Raw genomic sequence first — 19,740 nt, 5'->3', positions numbered from 1 at the left:
ATATCTGAGATGTCAGTTACCCTCATTTTCTAAAGGAAGTGTGGTTGGTGTGTAGTTTCTGAAATAAAACAGAAAGGTGTGTGTTCTTCTGCGCTATCTCAGAAACACCTTGAAGAAATGTCTTCCATTTTGACAAAAATTCTCTTCGACTTAGAATTTAACTTGTGAAATAGGTTTTTGTCCCTAAGATGTCGGAGACCAAGTTGTTTTTTTCTTTCTGAAAGCTTTCAAAAAGACAGTTTTCACAGTAGACATTTTGACTTGTTGCAGCATGAAAAGCACTAATGAATAATGAGTAATGAATGACATTAACAATGGCTAAGTTCCTTTTAGTGGTCCGGTAAACTTGTACAATCAACCAGTGCGAATAAAAGCAAGACGGAAGTTTTAAGAAGAACGTGAAGGCTTATTTGTAGCAGAATAAATGTGGACTGGAGCAGCTGTTAAGAGTTTTTGGGAGGCGTTAATGCAGCACCTAAACGTCCCATTCAGTGTGAATCATGTTACGATTCACCAGCAGAAAAATAATGCGGAACCATTTTGCTCATCATATACATTTCCAAACGTTTCAAGTCATTGTTATTGTACAGATTTTATTCCAGATTCCAGATTTTGAAATGATAAACTTTGCTTTTTCCTTTTCTGTAATATAAACTGAAAACACAAACTAAGGCTATTTTCAACTCATTGGCTCAAAACTAAAACTGTTAAAAATAACGCGAAATGAAAGTCATTATTTCATTAATATAGTGGATGAAGCCTTGTTTTTTTATATTTAGAAAATAACTCTGAATGATTTCTGTCATTATGCTTTTTATTTCTTTAACTAGATGCTAATTGTTGAGCATCTAGAGGCTTTTCAACCCTCACACTGCCAATTTAGCAGTTGTTGTGTATTTGTTACGGAAGCTGTGCCAAAAAAAAACATACTCATTCACCCGTTTTTGGTCTGTTCAAGTTGGTCCCGCCCTTCCAGCCCCAGGTCAGCTCAGAGACCGACACGCGCTACTTCGATGAGGAGTTCACAGCACAGACCATCACCATAACTCCGCCAGAAAAATGTAAGGACACCTTAAAAATCAGATGACTTCTCACAGGTCCTGACTACTTTCAGTGGGTTTATTGGGTTTTTTTGGCTCCAGGAAAGTTTGACCACTTCAATAAGGTCATTTATCTAAGAATAAAAGATGGGACCTTTGACTTTTCCGACATGAAAATGACAATGTGTCCGTCTGTAAAACAACAACAAGCTTCATGGAAGTGCAGCACTACATTTCTGAACCGCTTAAAGGACTTGACTCTTCTGGAGTCATTCAGAAACTCTGTTTATAGTGGAACCTTTTGAAGAATAGATCGGACCAAAGAGGAGAGGGAATAAAAAAGGATAATAACAATAAAAAAAAAAAATAGATATTTTCTAAAATATCTCATTTTACTCAAATGAACTATCTTCAACACTTCATATTCCTGCTAAATTGTTATTTGATATTAGTATCAAATATGAAGCAATAATCGGTGACCTCATAAAGCATCTTCTCAGTCACTCACTACCCATCACTGTAATATCACCCCACACACACACACACTTTTGCACTGGTCTTCAGTTTGTTTTTGAACATGTGAAGCAGTCTCATTTCGACCACACTTTGGATGTTTTCAGGAAACAACCAAATTTGAATTCTCTATATTTTGTTGTTTTTAAAAACTGACCAAATCTGTGAATGTTAGAATTTTTGTATTTAATAAACCGGGAAATTGATCGTTTGTGGTAAGCTGTTAAAGTCCTCCTGTGAAACTGGTGGCATGTTGCTATTCATTTTAAATTGACCAGAAACCGGAGATGCATCACACACCCATAAGACAACATGACTACTGTAATGACTGCAACACCACTAAACTTAAATGAAATGTATACGGCCCCCCACCAACACAAAACACTTCATGGTCCAAGCATCCACCCCTGCTTTCTGCTGAGCATTCACCTGCACCCAGATGAAGCAGTATGCAAACCCCAGCTGCTTTATCTGGGTGTGAGAGTGCTTTTGTGAAGCTCAATTCTATAAGATTTTGGTCAGACTAACATGTTTTATATGTATTCTAAAAGTCCAGGTGTTGGCAGGCTAATGAAATAATTTATTCTTTGTCTAATGATGTGTAAACCTTTCCCGTAATCCACACAGTTACTCAGGCATAGAAAGTATAGAGGACCAGTATGATCATCCTAGGAGCTTGAATAGAAGCTAACGGGTGTTTTTTATCACCCCTCATCTGAAAAGCTTCTTCAGTTCTAACTTCCTGGTGGGGAGTTTATGGCTGTGGTTATCTGTTGAAAGAACATTCACACTTGAGCTGCGTTCACACACTCACTGGAGTCCTGAAATGTTCTGGAGATATTATGGAGCAGTGGCATGTGAGAACACAACTGTAGAATCTCTGGACGTCAGCGGGTCAGACCACGTATAAACATGTCAGTAAATACATCTCAAGGATAAGAGACACGCAGAGGTGTTGAGGAAGCCATCTTTGTTAAACTGTGGGGAAAATGAACTTCAAACCAAGGAGGTATCACCTGCTAAACATTTCCAGGTCAGCTTTGCCTCTCCATAGGCAGCTTATAACCACTCACACTTTGGATGTTTGCTAAGAGAAGTAAACGACTCACACATGACAGCGACCTGAACGACCAACAGAATGGTCAAGTGACGCACACGTGACCTCAATTACTCTTCAAGTGTGAATGATTTTTCATTAGCTTTGCCTTTTAAATCTGAAACGATCAGTCTTTCAGATGAGAGGTGCAACTGGACAAGTTCAAGCTCTTAGGAATACCATCTACACCTACATATGAGCAGTATGATAGTGGTATCAAACATACAAATACATTTCAAATATGGCTTTGATGGTTTAGATTTAGGTGCAAATCAGCAGATTTGTAAATGTAATGAGTGTGAAGTAGTCTAGCCCAAGTGTCAAGAAAGATGGAAGGTAGACCTTTAAACTTCTTTAAGGTGAGTCATTTGTTTCTGGTACACTCTTAGGAAAATCTCCCAGCATTGAAAAGACTATATGTAGCGGCCAACCGCATTCAAAATGCATCACCTCTTAAGTCCCCCAGAGCCTAAAATCTAACTTCCCATAAACAATTAAATTCACACCTGTTCAGCTTTATACTTCTATTCCCAAAAGGTCAATTTACCCAGCAACCTCATTTCAATCAAATCCCACAACTTTAATAAACTTAATCAAAACCCAAGAAAATGCATCAGTTCTGATACATTACATCAAAATAAGTCGAACAGTGGTGATGGGAAGCTAAAGGATTAATGGTAGATGTATAAGGGACAAGTGGTGAACAGATGAAGTCTCGCCCACTTTGTTTCAGAACAAAGTGCAACAGGCATATTGTGTTTTATTTTTCTATTTAAGATCACAACTGATGTGACACAGCCAGAGGCAGTAGCCCGTTTCTTAGTATAAAATTAGCATTGAACCGTAAGTACAGCTAACGGGAAAGTATGCAACCAGACCTTCATACCTGTTTACATGTGAAAGGAATATTCCAGGGAAACGTCAGCCAGCTGATTGATGTGTTTTGGCTCTGAGGTATCTGTGTGTTTTCTCTCCACAGATGATGAAGATGGAATGGACGCAGCAGACAATGAGCGAAGGCCTCATTTTCCACAGTTCTCTTACTCAGCCAGCGGGCGGGAATGAGCACACCGGCCCAGCCAACCAGTATTGTCCCATTTCGTGGCCATTTTGAGGAAAACACGTAGCCATTCTTGAGAACAAAACAAACAAAAAATATTCTCCCTGCGTTTTCTTCTTGTCTGCCACCTCGCAGATGATGACAAGTCTTTTTAGGGACTTAAAAAGAGGTTTTTGCACAGTGGGATAGACTCAAGCTGGTGCCCCCTCCCCCCTACACTCCACACACACAAAAAGTTTTCTTTTTTTTTTTTTCATATTTTCAGCACTGTTTACTGCAGAAGGCAATGTTTTTGTTTGCTTTTGTTTTGTTTGTCCCTCAGTATTGATTTGTTGACCCATTTTGCAATAATCTTTTTTGTTTGTGACCTTTTTCTTCTTCTTCTTCTTCTTTTTGACTGTCTGCCCTTGATTTGGAAGAGTTGCTTTTTAGGAAACAAGAAACCAAAAATGTTGCCTTATGTGTGCAGATGTTTCATATTGTTACGAACAAGGTGTGTTTTGTTTTGTTTTTTTCTTTTTAAATGTATTTAGAGAGAGGGTGGGAAAGTTTTTGGTTGTTAAAGGTCATTCATAGCTTAGTAAGTGCATGACTCATGGTTCATGCATTTAAAATAAAACAATATATCTTCCTCATAAAATTGCCATGGCAGTAAACATTCCTCAATGATAAAAAAAAAAAAAAGTCTACAGGTTAAAAAAAGAAAAAAACTAGAGGGAGAGAGAGAAAATGACCACCTTGCTGTGTCACTTTATTTTCATTTTCCTTATTCTAAAACACTAAACTGCTTGAAATAGCACAGTTCATTCAAGCGCCACACAGCACAACCATGTCAACCAGACACTAACCGTTCAAACGTTCCACAGCCAGCAGGAAAACTAGGTCTTCTCTGCTCTCACCTTCTTTCTCTCAGCACCGCGATAGGACTAAAGGAATGGATGTTTACACAGAGATGTCGCAAGTACGTATGGATTTACAAAACGCATATTTAAACTTCAAAGTTGTCCGTAACGGTCAGACTGAAGTTGACAGTTGAGCCCCAACAGATTGGGATGTGGTGTTGTCTGAAAACACAAACATCAGAGCTGCAGCTGCAGGTGCAGGTGTGTGTTTCTCAGCAGCTCTGTCGGGTGATGCACCTGCTGGTGAACACACGCCTCCATCTTAGTTAAACCCTGCTCCCACCAAGGCCAATGATTTTTTTTTTTTTTTCCCAATTTCTGTGTTTCAGTTCTGCTGCAGCACCTTCTGTATGTAAATCCTTGTCATCATTTTTTCTATGAATTTTGAGGTTGATGAAATGCTGCTATAATTTGAAGTCTTTTATATATGTATTTATTTCCCTAAAACCTGTCTAAAAACACTGAAATCAACTTGTGAAATAACTACTTTGTACAATGGCTGCAAATTGCCAGACAACTGAACAGGACATGGTCTCAGTATCCCCAGTAATAGCCACTGCTTTGTTTGCATGCAGCCTTTGTGAAGGATATCCATCAAAACAGATATCCTAGTTTTGTTACGTTGTGAACAGATGACTCACTCATGACCTCTGGTTTAATACCGTCTGTGTGGGGAAACTGAAAATTGGAAGCAATCACTAAATAGAACAAGGGTGCAAAAAGCCACATGGACTAGAAAAGTTCCCCAGATCCACTCAGTTCCTGATATTTAAGATTCTGGTGGTCATGTAGAGTGGTAGGTAAGGGTCCCACTGATCCTGCATTGGATCTCATTTTCTCTTGTTCCCACTACTTGCAGTCTACCAAGTGGAACAAACTTTGAGTCTAACCAACTACTGGCCTGATAGTTGCACTTGAGGGACAGGACTTAAAAAGCTGAAGATCTTTGATTTATCTAGAAAAACTCGACGAGTTTGTAGTGAATATAAAGTGTCCCTGTGCTGTAAATTCACTGGCTAGATCAAAATTAAATCACAATCTTCCCATAATTGTTAACTAGCCATTTTAACTTGGAAAAATATTGAGATTTGATTTGTTCATGGAGAATACTGCTGACATGAACGTAATTAGGGTTCCTGTTAAGGTCTAGGACGATTGAAAAGTTGAGATGTTTTCCAATAGCCTTTCTGATAATACTGTTGTAGAATATTGCTAATGTAAAGACGCAAAGATATAGAGCAGAGAAGTATGACTAAAACAAATGAAGCAGTGACTGAAAAGCTGACTTATTTGGAAAGGTTTACTGCAGGAACCCTGAGAGCAGACAGTGCTGAAGCCAGCAGGAGTCGCTGTTCAGTCTGAATTCAGCAGAGAAATTCATACACAATGCAAAACCATTAAGAAAGGTCAATTGATCATAGTGACTGGCAGAATTAGGACATCCAGCTCCAGAGACTGGGGTTTTGCTCCAGCAATTTGAAGAAATTAGAATTTTCCCAAATTTTTTGCATCAAACATGAGTGTCACAGAATTATCACTTACTAATCAAGTAACAGACCACAAGAAAACTTGAGGTGTTAAGACACCCATGAAAACTGTGAGTACTGCTAGGACAAGTTGAGCCACCCCAAACTTCTTTCTATATTTATGCAATGCCTTTTTTCTGTTCTGTTCTTTGGGGGAGGGGGTGTTAGGAGGAGCTTGCCAATGAAAGATGGAATCACACTCATTCAAAAACGTGTATATATATATAAAACAATATATAAGGACTAGAATCAACCACTGATCACTTTTTAAGTTGCTAACTTGACACACTATTGCTAATGAAGGATATTTCCACGGAGAAACCCCACCCTAATCTTCCTTATGTCACTGTGGTCCCTGAAAACGATCGGTTCCTGAAATCTCTGCGTGGACATGAGTAGAACTGTGGCGTCCACATCTTCAGTTTCTGTCTGTCTCCCTTCCTCCATCAGTGAGGGGGGGGGCTACTGAAAGTAGGACCATGGCAGAGTTACTCTTTCTTTTGCAGTGCTGGTTTCATTAGATTAATTCCACCATTCATTGCTCCTTTTTCCCACCTTTTTGTACCATAATGTTTTACATATGTTACCTTGGATGTTTTTTTTTTTAAAGACATCTCTTAAAAGTTGACTGAAAGATGATGATTATAATGATGGATGCATTATTAACTGAAGTTCTTTTTTTTTTTCTTTTATATTTTTTTTCTTACCAAAACATTAGAGCAGGAACACAAAAGTGGACTTGCATTGCTGTGGTAGTATTTATTTTGAATTAAATAAATCAATTTCAGGGTTTCTGCTGTTATGGCTGTTATTTGGGATGCTTTTGGCCCCCCAGAGCAGAGCAGTTGAAAGACCAAATGAATTCGGGCTGTGTCTAAGTCTTGACTGACTTGTAGACATGTGGAAGTGTCCTTCGGCGAGACACCGAACCTTTCGCTGCGTCCATCGCTGTGCGACTGCAGAAGAAAGAACTGTGTAGCTCTGGAGACTAAAACATGTAGTGTTAAAGCACTTAGTGTCACAGACACAGAAAGGAAATGAAGGCACAAGATTGGATGTTTTTAGGGCTTTTTTTTCTTTTAACCTAAAGATTAATAATGTAGAACAAACAACACATTTAGACTTGAAATATCCAATCACCCTTTAAGACAGTTCACCCCGCGGTGCTGAAAGTTCCAAAATGTGTTTCTGGTTAGTGACAATGATTCAGTGCTGCTGGGAGCTTTCTGTAGATGAAAAAAAGATGGTCTACAGCACTCAGGATTAATCTGTGCTGTACGACAGGTAAGTCCAAAGAGATCGCTCCAGATCTGAGAAAGTGGATTGTTGATTTACACAGGTTGGAAAAATCTCTTTGATCCTTTTCTAAATACCAGACTGAGATCTGCATTTCACACAGTTGGAAAACTTAGTGGGAACTTCTTCCATACCCTGGCAAACTGTCATACTCAAGAGGAAATGGGTCCAGATGGTCCAAAACATCCCAGAACTTACCTTTACATTGGTCTGCTATGGACTGAAAGCTGTTGGAAGGGCAGTATTACTCTTTACAGTCAGGTGGCTTTTACATTGCCATGTTCCAAGAGGCTGCCACCTCAGAAAGATGCCTGCTTCAAAATCAACAACCAAGGGCTGAATTCAACTTTGCAGTTTGGATTCAGGGTCTTGGATCAAATGAGACAGGAATGGTATATTTGCTCCAATGTGTGGAGAAGTATTCAACCCAGCGAACACTGAACCGAGCGTTGGTGGTGGTAGCATCAAGCACCGTGGCTGTTTAGCTGCTAACTGACCGATAGCTGAAGGTGGATGGAATAATTAGGGAGGACTCCCTCAGCATAACCTCAAAGCTATAATCTTTAAATATAGACCGTATTCCAACAGATCCAGACACACACCGCAGCAGGCTGTAGAATAGGTCAAATGGGTGCATCATTAAAGGGATAGTTCGCCTCTTTTGACATGAAGCTGTATGACATCCCATATTAGCAATATCATTTATGAACATGGACTTACCCCCCGCTGCGTCCTGTGAGCAGAGTTCCAGCTGAGTTTTGGCATCCACGAAGGTAGTCCGGCTAGTTGGCTGGGGCTTGAAAAATAAAGCGTTTTGCTTCTCAAAACAATATGCGTTGAAAAGAGTAATACATTTGCATCACAAAATCGTTCTCGATGAAAAAGTCAGACCTCACATCGCTTGGCGCTATTTTTGCCTCCGTTGATATCAATGCGTCTAGCCACCTAGCGATAGCCGCACCTGTTACAGTGTTTACTGCTCGGAAGCAGGGGACTGCTCGGTCTGCTCTTCGGTCTGCACAGTTTACATTGGACACATTGATATCAAGGGAGGCAAAAATAGCGCCAAGCGATGTGAGGTCTGACTTTTTCATCGAGAACGATTTTGTTATGCAAATGTATTACTCTTTTCAACGCATATTGTTTTGAGAAGCAAAACGCTTTATTTTTTAAACCCCAGCCAACTAGCCGGACTACCTTCGTGGACGCCAAAACTCAGCTGGAACTCGGCTCACAGGACGCAGCAGGGGGTAAGTCTATGTTCATAAATTATATTGCTAATATGGGATGTCATACAGCTTCATGTCAAAAGAGGCGAACTATCCCTTTAAATGTGTGCTACTGCCTTTCTAAGGTCTTGACCTAAACACTACATGTACAAAAGCCTGGCCCCCTGCAAAGTTAAATATCCAAATACAGGGTCGATGGCCCCCAAGAGCATTTGGTAAACGTGTGAGTTAATAAGAGACATTCAGTTCATGATTTGGTGTAATACTTTATACATTTTTGAGCCGACCCAGAAAAACAAAGTACAGTACAAACATTTTACAAGTTGGCTAAAGTAAACCAAAGTAATGAAAAATATGTTTACAGTAGAAAAAAGGAATCTGGGATGACATGCTGGTAGTGACAAATTTCAACCACTTTGATTCAACTTCAAATATTTAGCATATTCTGAAGCTCCTGGATGACTCAACTCTGCCACGATGCTCAGGACAAACTTTACCTGCTTTTTATTCAAAATAAAAATACGAGCATTGTAGTATGTGCAAAGACTGATAGATGGTAAACTCTTAATAAAGGTTTTTAAGGTTACGGTTACAAAAATGGTGGAAATAAGTCCCAACAGAACAAGGATACTGCTAAGTTCTACCGCCGTTTTCAAACTTAACATTCCCATTTGACCTGTGATGAAACTGAAAAGCAAATCCAGAACCAAAACAAACAAGGCTGCACATAGCTTCCCAGCAATACTGACAAGATGTTTAGAGCTCATGGTTTACCTTCCCTAAACGTGTCCCATAGATCAGTGTCGACATCGGACTGAACTCGTCCACCTAAAGCTGCCTGAGGCTTCTCGGTCCAACATGAGGCCAGTGTCGGTGTGTTGTTCACTCTGGTATGACCGGAGGCCAGTCCACGTCCACTGACTGAGACAGAAACAGTTGGAATCAGCATGCAGGAATGCATTATTGGTCTAATAAAAGAAAAGAAAAAAATCCCAGTAGAGCACTACGGTGTGACCTCAGAGATCTGTTAATATTTGTTTCAGGGCACCAGGGGAGCGTATAGCTGAAGACTCTAAAAACATCTACAGATGATCACAATGGAAAGAACATGGCACCATAACAAAGCTGCCAAGAGACGACCAACAACCCAAATTAATTAGAGAGGCAACAAAAAGACCAAAAGTAACCCTGAGGGAGCTGGAGAGCTCCACAGCAGAGTGGCTACCTCTCCATAACGGCCCTGTAAGCCATATACTCCACAGAGCTGGGTTTCACAGAGGGAAAAAAAACAACCATCTATGAAAAAAAAAAAAAAATCAAGAAAACATGTTTACAGTTTGACAAAAGGCATGTGGGAGACTCCAGTCCGATCGAACTAAAACTAAAGTTTTTGGCCATAAAGATGAACACTATCTGGCACAAAACCAACACCTCATCAGCCCAAAACCAGTGAGTGAAGGTGGTGGCAGCATGATGCTGTGGGGATGTTTTTGTATCGGCAGGGACTGGGAAATGGGTCAGAACGAAGGAAATAATGGATGGAGGAAAATTAAGGATTATTCTTGAGGAAAAACATGCTTCGAGACAGGGACGTGGGGTCACAATTGAGAATGCCAATGCCAACTGTCATTTCTGCAAAAGGTGGCGCCACAAAGCAAAGGACCCACCTTGTTGGAGATGAACTCAAGTTCTGTGTTATTCTTTTTTGGCTCGCTTCACAATAACAAATATTTTGCACTTGTGTAAATTAAGCCACTGAAGTTCAACATCGTGTGTGCATATTCAAATCGGTCTCAACTTTGGAGCAGCTACAAGCTAAAAGGCTAAAAGAGAAACAGCCATATGCCTTGAAAATATAAAAAACGAACAACAACAAAAATGAAAAACAATTGGAGGGAAACGTGTTCATGCTCATGACAACATCAGAAATTAGCTGAAAGAAAATGGATTTGCATACAGAGCAGACATCAAAATCTTGACAGGGTTACAGAGGGTTCAAGAGAAGCAGCCGTGGACTCAATGGGAGTGATATTTAGTGACAAACCTGCAGTTTGATGATGAAAAGTAATGAGGGGGACCCTTTAATGTGATGCAGGGATGGAGGGATACATAATAAATGACTACCTAAAGAAAAAAGCTCATTTCCACAATCCTTTATAATAAGGAGATGCATTTTGTGTCAAGGACTGGTGGGAGATGTTACTCAGTGTCTCTACAATAACTGCACAGGCAGACATGGACATTTTTAATATTCTTCTCATTCCATCTGTAGAAAGGGGGTTTGGTGAGGTAGAAGTCGTTGTCGGGATGATGCGTCTTGCCACAGAGCAAAGACTATGGAAATTAAAAAGAAAAAATAAACCTGGCTGATGAAGAATGTGTGCTTTTCATGAGTGAAATCGCATCAATTAACACAAAAGGAGCAAATCCTCTTGTGCAAAAAAAAAAACTTAAAACAAAAACTTTAATTGAACAAAAACATCAAACTATTAAATGTGGTCTGCTGAATATCAGATCTCTCCTTGCGAAGTCTCTGGTAGTGAATGAGTTGATTTGTGATCATCATGTTGATGTATTTGGTCTTACAGAAACCTGGCTGCAGCAGGAGGATCATGTTAGCATCATGTTAGCATCATGTTAGCATTAATGAAGCAACTCCCTCTGACTGTTTAAATGTTCACGTTCCTCGAACCACAGGCAGAGGAGGAGGAGTGGCAGCTATTTTCAGATCAGGGTTACTCATCAGTCCCAAGATTAGTTTTAGCTCTTTTGAATATCTGATTCTCAGTTTTTCCCACGCAAAGTGGAAATCCCAGAAACCTCTTGTGTTAGTTGTTGTGTATCGTCCACCTGCCCCTTATTCTGAGTTTCTGTCTGAATTCTCAGAGTTTTTATCCCAGTTAGTGCTGAGTACAGATAAAGTCATTGTAGTGGGTGACTTTAATATTCATGTAGATGTTGAAAATGACAGCCTGAATATGAACTTTAATTCTATATTGGACTCTATTGGATTTTCTCAGTGTTCACAGACTGACTCACTGCCTTAATCACACCCTTGATCTTGTGCTGACTTATGGCATTGAGAGTGAACAGTTAACAGTGTTCCCTCATAACTCTGTCTTATCTGACCATTTTCTGATAACCTTTGAGTTTACATTACTTGACTATACAGTTTCTGAGAAGAAATTTACATATAGAAGGTGTCTATCAGAGGATGCTGTAACCAGATTTAAAGAATTAATTCCATCATCCTTTTCTTCACTGCCATGTGCAGATATGACAGAGGACGACTACCTAAACTTTACTCCAGCAGCACTTGACTCTCTTGTTGACAGCACTATAGTTTCAATGCGTACAGCACTGGACAATGTTGCCCCTCTGAAAAGGAAGGTAATCAGTCAGAAGAGGTTGGCTCCTTGGTATAATTCACAGCTGCGTGCTTTAAAGCAGACTGCAAGAAAGCTGGAGAGACAGTGGCGTTCCTCTAATTTAGAAGAGTCTCAGTTAATCTGGAAAGATAGTTTAACAATGTATAAGAAAGCCCTTCGTAAAGCTAGAACTGCTTATTATTCATCATTGATAGAAGAGAATAAGAATAATCCCAGGTTTCTCTTCAGCACTGTAGCCAGTCTGACTAAGAGTCTGAGCTCTGCTGAGCCAGGTATTCCTTTAACTCTCAGCAGTGATGATTTCATGAGCTTCTTCATCAATAAAATAGTTTCTATCAGAGAGAAGATTGATGGAGTCCTTCCCACTATTATCACTGATGTATCATCAAGTACAGCAGCTTTAGAAGTATCTTTAGAACCTGATTTATATTTAGACGGCTTCTGCCCAGTTGATCTCTCTGAACTAACAACAGCAATAGTCTCTTCTAAACCATCAACTTGTGTTTTAGACCCAATCCCAACCAGACTGTTCAAGGTTTTCCCATTAATTGACACTTCCATATTGGATTTGATCAATCTGTCTTTGTTGACAGGATATGTACCTCAGCCTTTTGAGGTTGCTGTAATTAAACCTTTACTTAAAAAACCTACTCTTGATTCAGAAGTGTTGGCTCATTATAGACCTATATCCAATCTCCCTTTTATGTCTAAAGTTCTTGAAAAAATAGTTGCAGCTCAGCTTTGTGATCACTTACACAGAAATAATCTGTTTGAAGAGTTTCAGTCAGGATTCAGAGTGCATCATAGCACAGAAACTGCACTGCTGAAAGTTACCAATGATCTCCTCTTAGCCTCTGATAGCGGACTTGTGTCTGTGCTTGTCCTGTTGGATCTCAGTGCTGCATTTGATACGGTCGATCGCAGTGTCTTATTACACAGACTTGAACATGTTATTGGGATTAAAGGAACTGCATTAGGCTGGTTTAAGTCATATTTATCTGATAGATTTCAGTTTGTTCTTGTAAATGAAGAATCTTCCTCACACACCAGAGTAAGTCATGGAGTTCCCCAGGGTTCTGTGCTTAGACCGATTCTTTTCACTTTATACATGCTTCCATTAGGTAACATTATTAGACAGCATGGCATAAATTTCCATTGCTATGCTGATGATACCCAGTTGTACTTATCTATAAAACCAGATGAACCCAATAGGTTGGTCAGACTACAAGCATGTCTTAAAGACATAAAGACCTGGATGACTCAGAACTGTCTGCTTCTAAATTCAGACAAAACTGAAGTCGTTATCTTTGGACCTGAGCGTTTCAGGGAGAAATTGTCTAGCTATATAGTTACTCTAGATGGTATTTCCTTGGCTTCTAGTTCTACAGTGAGGAACCTTGGAGTTATTTTTGACCAGAACTTATCATTTGACTCGCATATAAAACAGGTTTCTAGGTCTGCCTTCTTTCATCTTCGTAATATTGTTAAAATCAGGAACATCTTGTCTCAGAGTGATGCAGAAAAACTAGTCCATGCATCTGTTACTTCAAGATTGGACTACTGTAATTCTTTATTATTGGGCTGTCCCACATATTCTCTGAAAAGCCTTCAGTTGATCCAAAATGCTGCAGCCAGAGTTCTGATGAGAACTAACAGCAGAGATCATATTTCTCCAGTTTTAGCTTCTCTTCATTGGCTCCCTGTTAAATTCAGAATAGAATATAAGATTCTTCTCCTCACATATAAAGCTCTTAATGACCGAGCTCCATCAAATCTTAAAGATCTCATTGTAAGATATTTTCCTAACAGAGCACTTCGTTCCCAAACTGCAGGTTTACTTGAGGTTCCCAGAGTTTCTAAAAGTAGAATGGGAGGCAGAGCCTTCAGTTATCAGGCCCCTCTATTGTGGAATAAGCTGCCAGTAAATGTCCGGGAAGCAGACACCCTTTCCACTTTTAAGACCAGGCTTAAAACTTTCCTTTTTGATAAAGCTTATAGTTAGGGATGGCTCAGGTGATCCTGAAACATCCCATAGTTAAGCTGCTATAAGCCCAGACTGCTGGGGGGCCTCATCTGTCACACCTTTCCTCACTTTACTCTCTTTATGTATATGTGACATTATTGTGGTCATTAACTCGTGTTTCCCTGTTCCAACAGATATCCTTTGAATGGTGTTACAGTACAGATTTTTTTTAGGTAGGTCTTAGAAAGCAGAAAAGCTTTGTGTCATATCTTTTATCTTTATATTTTTTTCCCCTCCAAAATAAAAGAGCTGAAGGAATGTTGGTGTTGCATTGCTCCCACCTCCACATCCAGCTCCAGGATGTCTGTGTCCGTCTTCAGCAGCCAGCACAGGTTTGGTGTGGTGCGGCCAAAGTCTCCATGGACAAACTCTTTTATGTAGCTGTTTCTGAGCATTAAGAAGTTTTGCTTTTCTTTTCCACATCATGTTTCACACATTTACCAAAGCTCGACAGCAGGAACTGAAGGAAGATCAAAGCAACAAGCAGACGTTAACAATGACTAGGGATGGGAATCGAGAACCGATTCTTGTTGAGAACCGGTTCCCAGTGTTTCAATTCCTTGGAATTGTTTGGCGATTTTGCAAACGATTCCCTTATCGATTCCAGTGGGCGCGAATGACGTCACCACGCAACGTTGCGTGGCGAGTCCAGCGCAGCCAGCAACCAACAGTAAACATGGCGCCCAAGCGGTACAAACGCTCGAAAGTTTGATTACACATCCCTAAAAATGACGACAACAGGGCAACTTGCAAAGTGAATATTTCACCAAAGGGAGGAAATACTACCAACATGCAATAACTATGAATGAATGTCGCGTTTTCGATCCGCTCCGGACTAACGTTGGTGAATCTGAACCCAGCAACGTTAGCAACGTTAGCATGTCCTCGGCTAACACTGCAGGTAACTAACTAACAAACACTGCCTATAATGTCACGAATGTGGACCCCACCGTTGTTGGGTTTGTAAGGTCATGACTCGTGTTACTTCTAAACTAAACAAAGTTGATGCTAATCGACCGGTTTGTTGTCCTTTTTCTCCAAATGAGAATCAATAAGGGAACCGATAAAGAACCGAGGTTGGAACCTGAAACGGTCTTCGGTTCATTGGTGGAGTCATCACTTTCACACAAAAAAGGAAGAAGTCAAATCTATGGTGAGGATACGTCCCCGCCTGCGTCTTTAGTCCCAGGTAGAAGTGATGAGAGTCCAGGAAGCGGGTGTTCATGCTGTGGATGACTCGCTGTCGTATGGCTAATGCCCGCCGATGCAAAACCCTCAGAGGAGTCTTTTGGTCAAGAGTCAGATCCTGGCAAGACAGACAAACAACAGTTATTTCTGTTTATTATTATAGTTATTAACAGTTTATTCTGTTACAGAATCTTGGTTCCCGAGTGCTGCTTGTACTCAGGCACAGCCAGATGTCGACCAACTTAAGGCTCTAGCATGGTTGCCGCATCTGCTAGCGCGAGCGGTGTTGATGACGTCACGAGTTCGTGCCCGCCATAGGACCCTATATAGTGGCGCAAGTCGATGCGCCAGTAGTTGCAATTTTCTCCGTCACAGAGGTGGCGCTGCTACGTGAAGGTTACCTCTACTCTACAACCACGAAAGTGGAGAAGAAAACAATGCCGCTGTCAAGAGCAAGAATACTGTAATTAATGATACTGCTGCAGTTTTCAGATCATTTTAATTTTTTAATTCAGTCAATAGAGGTGAAGGTCTGAAGCCCCCGGCATCAACAGAGTCTCTGCCCTCTTCTTTTCCTTCACGTATCTGTCCCGTAGCTTCTTCCACATATTCTTACAGAACTCTCCCTCTTTCCCCAAAGTTCTGCCCATCTCTGTGCAGCAGTTTTGGGAGTTTACGTGCTCCCTGTGCTGTTTCACTGCAGTTTCATACAGCTGTCTGTACAAACGCACCTCCTGACTGAGCCTGGTCTCACATCGGTCCATCCGGTTCGTTGTGCTCGGCGCCGCCAAGTAACAAAAATCGACTGGTGCACGACAACGCGCTGCGCCGTCTGTTCAAGGGAAGCGCCAGGCCTGAAACGTCATTTTGACATCACGGTGCGACACCGCCGTGACAGACGCGGCAACCATGCTACCGCCTTAAAAGGCAGGCCATTCGACTCTGGGCTTCTCCAGTCGACATACAGAAGTGTCCTGGCAACATGATTGTCATCAGATTCAGAAAGCGCCTCTTATTCTACACATTTACCGTAAGACTACTGGACCCACATCAAAGAATGCAACACCAGACAGATGTGTGAGATGTACGGACCTTAATGTCATCAATGAAGGTGATGTCTTCTCTCTCGATGGGCCTCTGGGTCCAGACGAGCGCCGTGTAAGACTTTGTCTTCTCCTCCTCTCCCTCCTTCATCCGACACATGGCCTCTCTGCAGTCCATCACACACAGAATAGAGCACTTCAGCTACATGTAATACTTACTCACTGGTGGAGATTTCCATTGATGATGGAGAAGTTTGGTCTCAGTTTCAGAAGCACTCACCTGGTAACAATCTGCAGGTCTCTCACTCGGATTTTCTCTGAGGACTCGTTTATTGTCTAAAACGAAGAAGTTGCAGTAAACATGAGGACATTAATACTGTCATATAAATGTCATTAATATTAATATAATATCAATATGTTTTTATTTTGACATGTAACATAGTGGTAGAAAGTCCTTGTATGTTCAACCTTATTTGAATTTTAGGCTTAAAATGCTTTACTTTTGGTTTTTAAGTCTAAGTTTCAAAATCTCACTTAAGAGGCATTCCTCTTGGCAAAATACAGGTTTGTATTTTGAAAGTTACACTAAAGAGTTCTTCCTGTTGATCTATTCTTTTAAGTAATTCCTAATGGTAGAAGTTTAGCTTTTGAAAGTCAGATTCAAGAGTCCTTCTTGTTGGTATATTACTTTAAGTATCATAGGCTTTTACTTTCAAAGTGTTTCTCTCTTGTCGGTATCATCCTTTTAGTAAAATCGGCTTTATTTTGAAAATCAGACAAAGTGTCATTCTGCTTCATATTTCTGTGAAGTAACAGGGGTTAGGGTTAGGGTTCCTTTAATAAGAAGATGATCTTATTTGGAAAATCTGCCTTAAGTGGCTTTCCTGTTGGTATTTTACAGAATATAAAAATCTTTGGGAAAGTCAGGTCTGCCATAGTAGGCCTTTAATTCATTTGGGACTTAAAATCCTCAGTTCGACAGCAGCTGACGTGTTATTCTCATATTGTATTATTTCTGAGCAGAGAAAACACAGTGGCTGCAGTTAAACATGTTATATGGGGGCAGCCATGATGTAAACCAGGAGCAGCAGTGAGGCGTTGCTACGCCGACGACTTTTCTTAACGTTAACGACGTTTCTTACACAGCACAGCTTCCCCTCAAACAAATAGTCGCTGTTGGAAAACTATAAGCCATATCTGGAAAAGCCTTGAAGCGTGGGAGCCAGAAGGGACGGCTGAAGTGCACAGTGCAGTTTTTATGGCAGCTTAAAAACACCCCTCACTTTCAGATTTGATGGCGATAAGGAGAGCTTGTTTTTAATGGAAGTTCAATGGAAGCCTGGGTGCTCACTCTCTCCACTTTGAAGCGATTTGAGAGAAAGCCTTAAGGCCCAGCACAATGACGGTCACATTGGGTGAAAGAGGACAAAAATGCCTATGGTCCCATGTGTAATACGTCTAGGTGCAGGAGACATTGTGGACGCAAGAGAAGTTTGAGTTTTTTCTGATTAATCTGAAGCGTCTGAAATATGAGTGGGTGACATCATCACAGTACAGTGTCAGGAGACCTGGCCAGAACAAACTTTAACCTGCCATTGTGTCAAGTGAAAGATATCAGAAAACCCTTGAATTCAGTAAAAGTTTAATCTCTCGTGACCCATTTAAATTTTGAATTATGTCTCTATGATCAAATATGGCTGACTTATAGGGCTCCAAGGTGAGCTCAGTTTTTCACGGTTTTCGGTGGAATCCCACACATTTCCTATGGGATGTTATGACTGATATGGGAATTTCAGTTTTTTCTCAAGTAATGAGAAAGAGAAAGAAAAAGAAAAACACACTTCTCCCGATTGAGACGTACGTTTTGGTGTGTTATCAGCTAAGATCAGAGCAACCGTGCGGGACTAGTCACGTGCCGAAAACTCAATCAGCATTCAGAAAATAAATTGAACAAAGAGAGAGAAGTCGGCACGAAAACACACGTTAGAAGAAGGGTTGCAACTGTCTGAATGATCGCAAATGAGCTTTTTTGGACGAGGCTAAAGTATATAAAAATACAATAGTTATGATAAGACACGGGGTAAGAGCCATCGATAGCGGTGCAAAATTTCCCGTAGTCCGTCTGTACAATTTTAAAAGAAAAAAAAAACAAAAAGGAAAATGGATATTTATTGTTTCCTCATGAAGACTCACTATTGAACCTTTTCTATAAATTCTCTCTTGTGCACTGATAAAAATAAGGACAAGTTCTGGCTGTTATTGCCAAGACATTTAGCTAAGGAGCTTAGTATCAGTTGAGCAAGAGACTGATTTAATGGAGAATTTCAGCACCTCCTGTAGCTGCTTCATCTCCACTTTGCTGAGTCTGGATCTATGAGGATTCAGCAGCTCCATTGCGAATGGACGTCCTGCCAGTGGAGATCAAAAACAGAAAGTCAAATCACTAAATGCATCAGTCAGACAAAAGTTTCAACAGGTAAGATTTAGGACCAACCATTAGCAGAAATGAAACATAATACTCAGAACCACTTTTCCATTTGTGGAGAGCAATGTGAAAAGAACTGCTATGTTTTCAGAAACTTGGACCCTTGTTGACCCTGTGCCAGAGGTGAGGACATTCAGTTGGATGCAAACTGTGCAGCAATATGGCCCCACGTCCAATAAATGAATCTATTTAAAGAATCTCACCATTTCCCAGAGTTCGGACGTCCACATCCTCTCGACCAGATGAGGAGAAATTAAATCCTGCGACACAAAAAATTGAGCCGATGTTATGTCCCACATTAAGAGATGTTTCTGTTTCTTCAGTGTTTAATCACTGTTATCAGTTATTTCCAGATGCAACATTCTACGACATCCTCTTACCCCCATGAACCACACACATAAAATATACGACATACTGTTTATTCTATACAGTGCGTCAGCATGCTCTCAATGCAGCACCGATAAAAGGACACCAGCAGTCTCTGGGAGACCCTCAGGAAGTGCAGTCTCTGCTGGGCCTTTTTTTTAGCAGCTCCGAGGTGTTCATGACCCCCTCAAGATGGACTCCCTGGAAGTGGAAGTTCACCACCCTTTCCCCACCGTCCCCCGTTGATGTATATTGGAAGGATATCCATTTTCTTCATCCTGAAATCGATGATGACCTGCTTTGCTTTGGAGGTGTTTGGGAGGAGATTTTTCTCCCTGCACCACACTGTCAACCGCTCCGTCTCCTCCAGAGGTGGGTAGCAACGAGTTACATTTACTCCGTTACATTTACTTGAGTCAATTTTTGAAAAAGGTATACTTTTAGGAGTAGTTTTAAATCACTATACTTTTTACTTTTCCTTGAGTAGATGTGTGCAGCAGAAACTGTCCTCTTACTCCGCTACATTAGGCTACAATGAGCTGGTTACTTTTCTTCTTACCTCTTTGGTATTCTACGCCTCATTA

General features: G+C 40.6%; 2 protein-coding genes across 2 annotated transcripts in view; one reads left to right on the top strand and one right to left on the bottom strand.

Annotated features, from left to right (window-relative positions):
* The window catches only part of akt3b (v-akt murine thymoma viral oncogene homolog 3b), a 50,886-nt gene extending 43,966 nt beyond the window's left edge, over positions 1 to 6,920 (top strand). The window contains exons 13-14 of the mRNA XM_075464196.1: positions 959 to 1,061; positions 3,629 to 6,920. Of these exons, the coding sequence (XP_075320311.1) occupies positions 959 to 1,061; positions 3,629 to 3,714 (189 nt within the window). The 3' untranslated portion in view covers positions 3,715 to 6,920. The remainder of the gene's footprint in view (positions 1 to 958; positions 1,062 to 3,628) is intronic.
* A 1,988-nt stretch (positions 6,921 to 8,908) lies between these two features.
* pus10 (pseudouridine synthase 10) overlaps positions 8,909 to 19,740 on the bottom strand; it is a 29,236-nt gene continuing 18,404 nt past the window's right edge. Inside the window, exons 12-18 of the mRNA XM_075464195.1 lie at positions 18,994 to 19,050; positions 18,637 to 18,713; positions 16,586 to 16,641; positions 16,355 to 16,472; positions 15,238 to 15,380; positions 14,356 to 14,455; positions 8,909 to 9,583 (exon numbers count right to left, since the gene is read on the bottom strand). Coding sequence (XP_075320310.1) covers positions 9,545 to 9,583; positions 14,356 to 14,455; positions 15,238 to 15,380; positions 16,355 to 16,472; positions 16,586 to 16,641; positions 18,637 to 18,713; positions 18,994 to 19,050 — 590 coding nt within the window. The 3' untranslated portion in view covers positions 8,909 to 9,544. The remainder of the gene's footprint in view (positions 9,584 to 14,355; positions 14,456 to 15,237; positions 15,381 to 16,354; positions 16,473 to 16,585; positions 16,642 to 18,636; positions 18,714 to 18,993; positions 19,051 to 19,740) is intronic.

The sequence above is a fragment of the Odontesthes bonariensis genome, chromosome 4, assembly GCF_027942865.1.
Source record: "Odontesthes bonariensis isolate fOdoBon6 chromosome 4, fOdoBon6.hap1, whole genome shotgun sequence".
Lineage (NCBI taxonomy): Eukaryota > Metazoa > Chordata > Actinopteri > Atheriniformes > Atherinopsidae > Odontesthes > Odontesthes bonariensis.
This window is presented reverse-complemented; position numbering and strand designations above follow the sequence as displayed.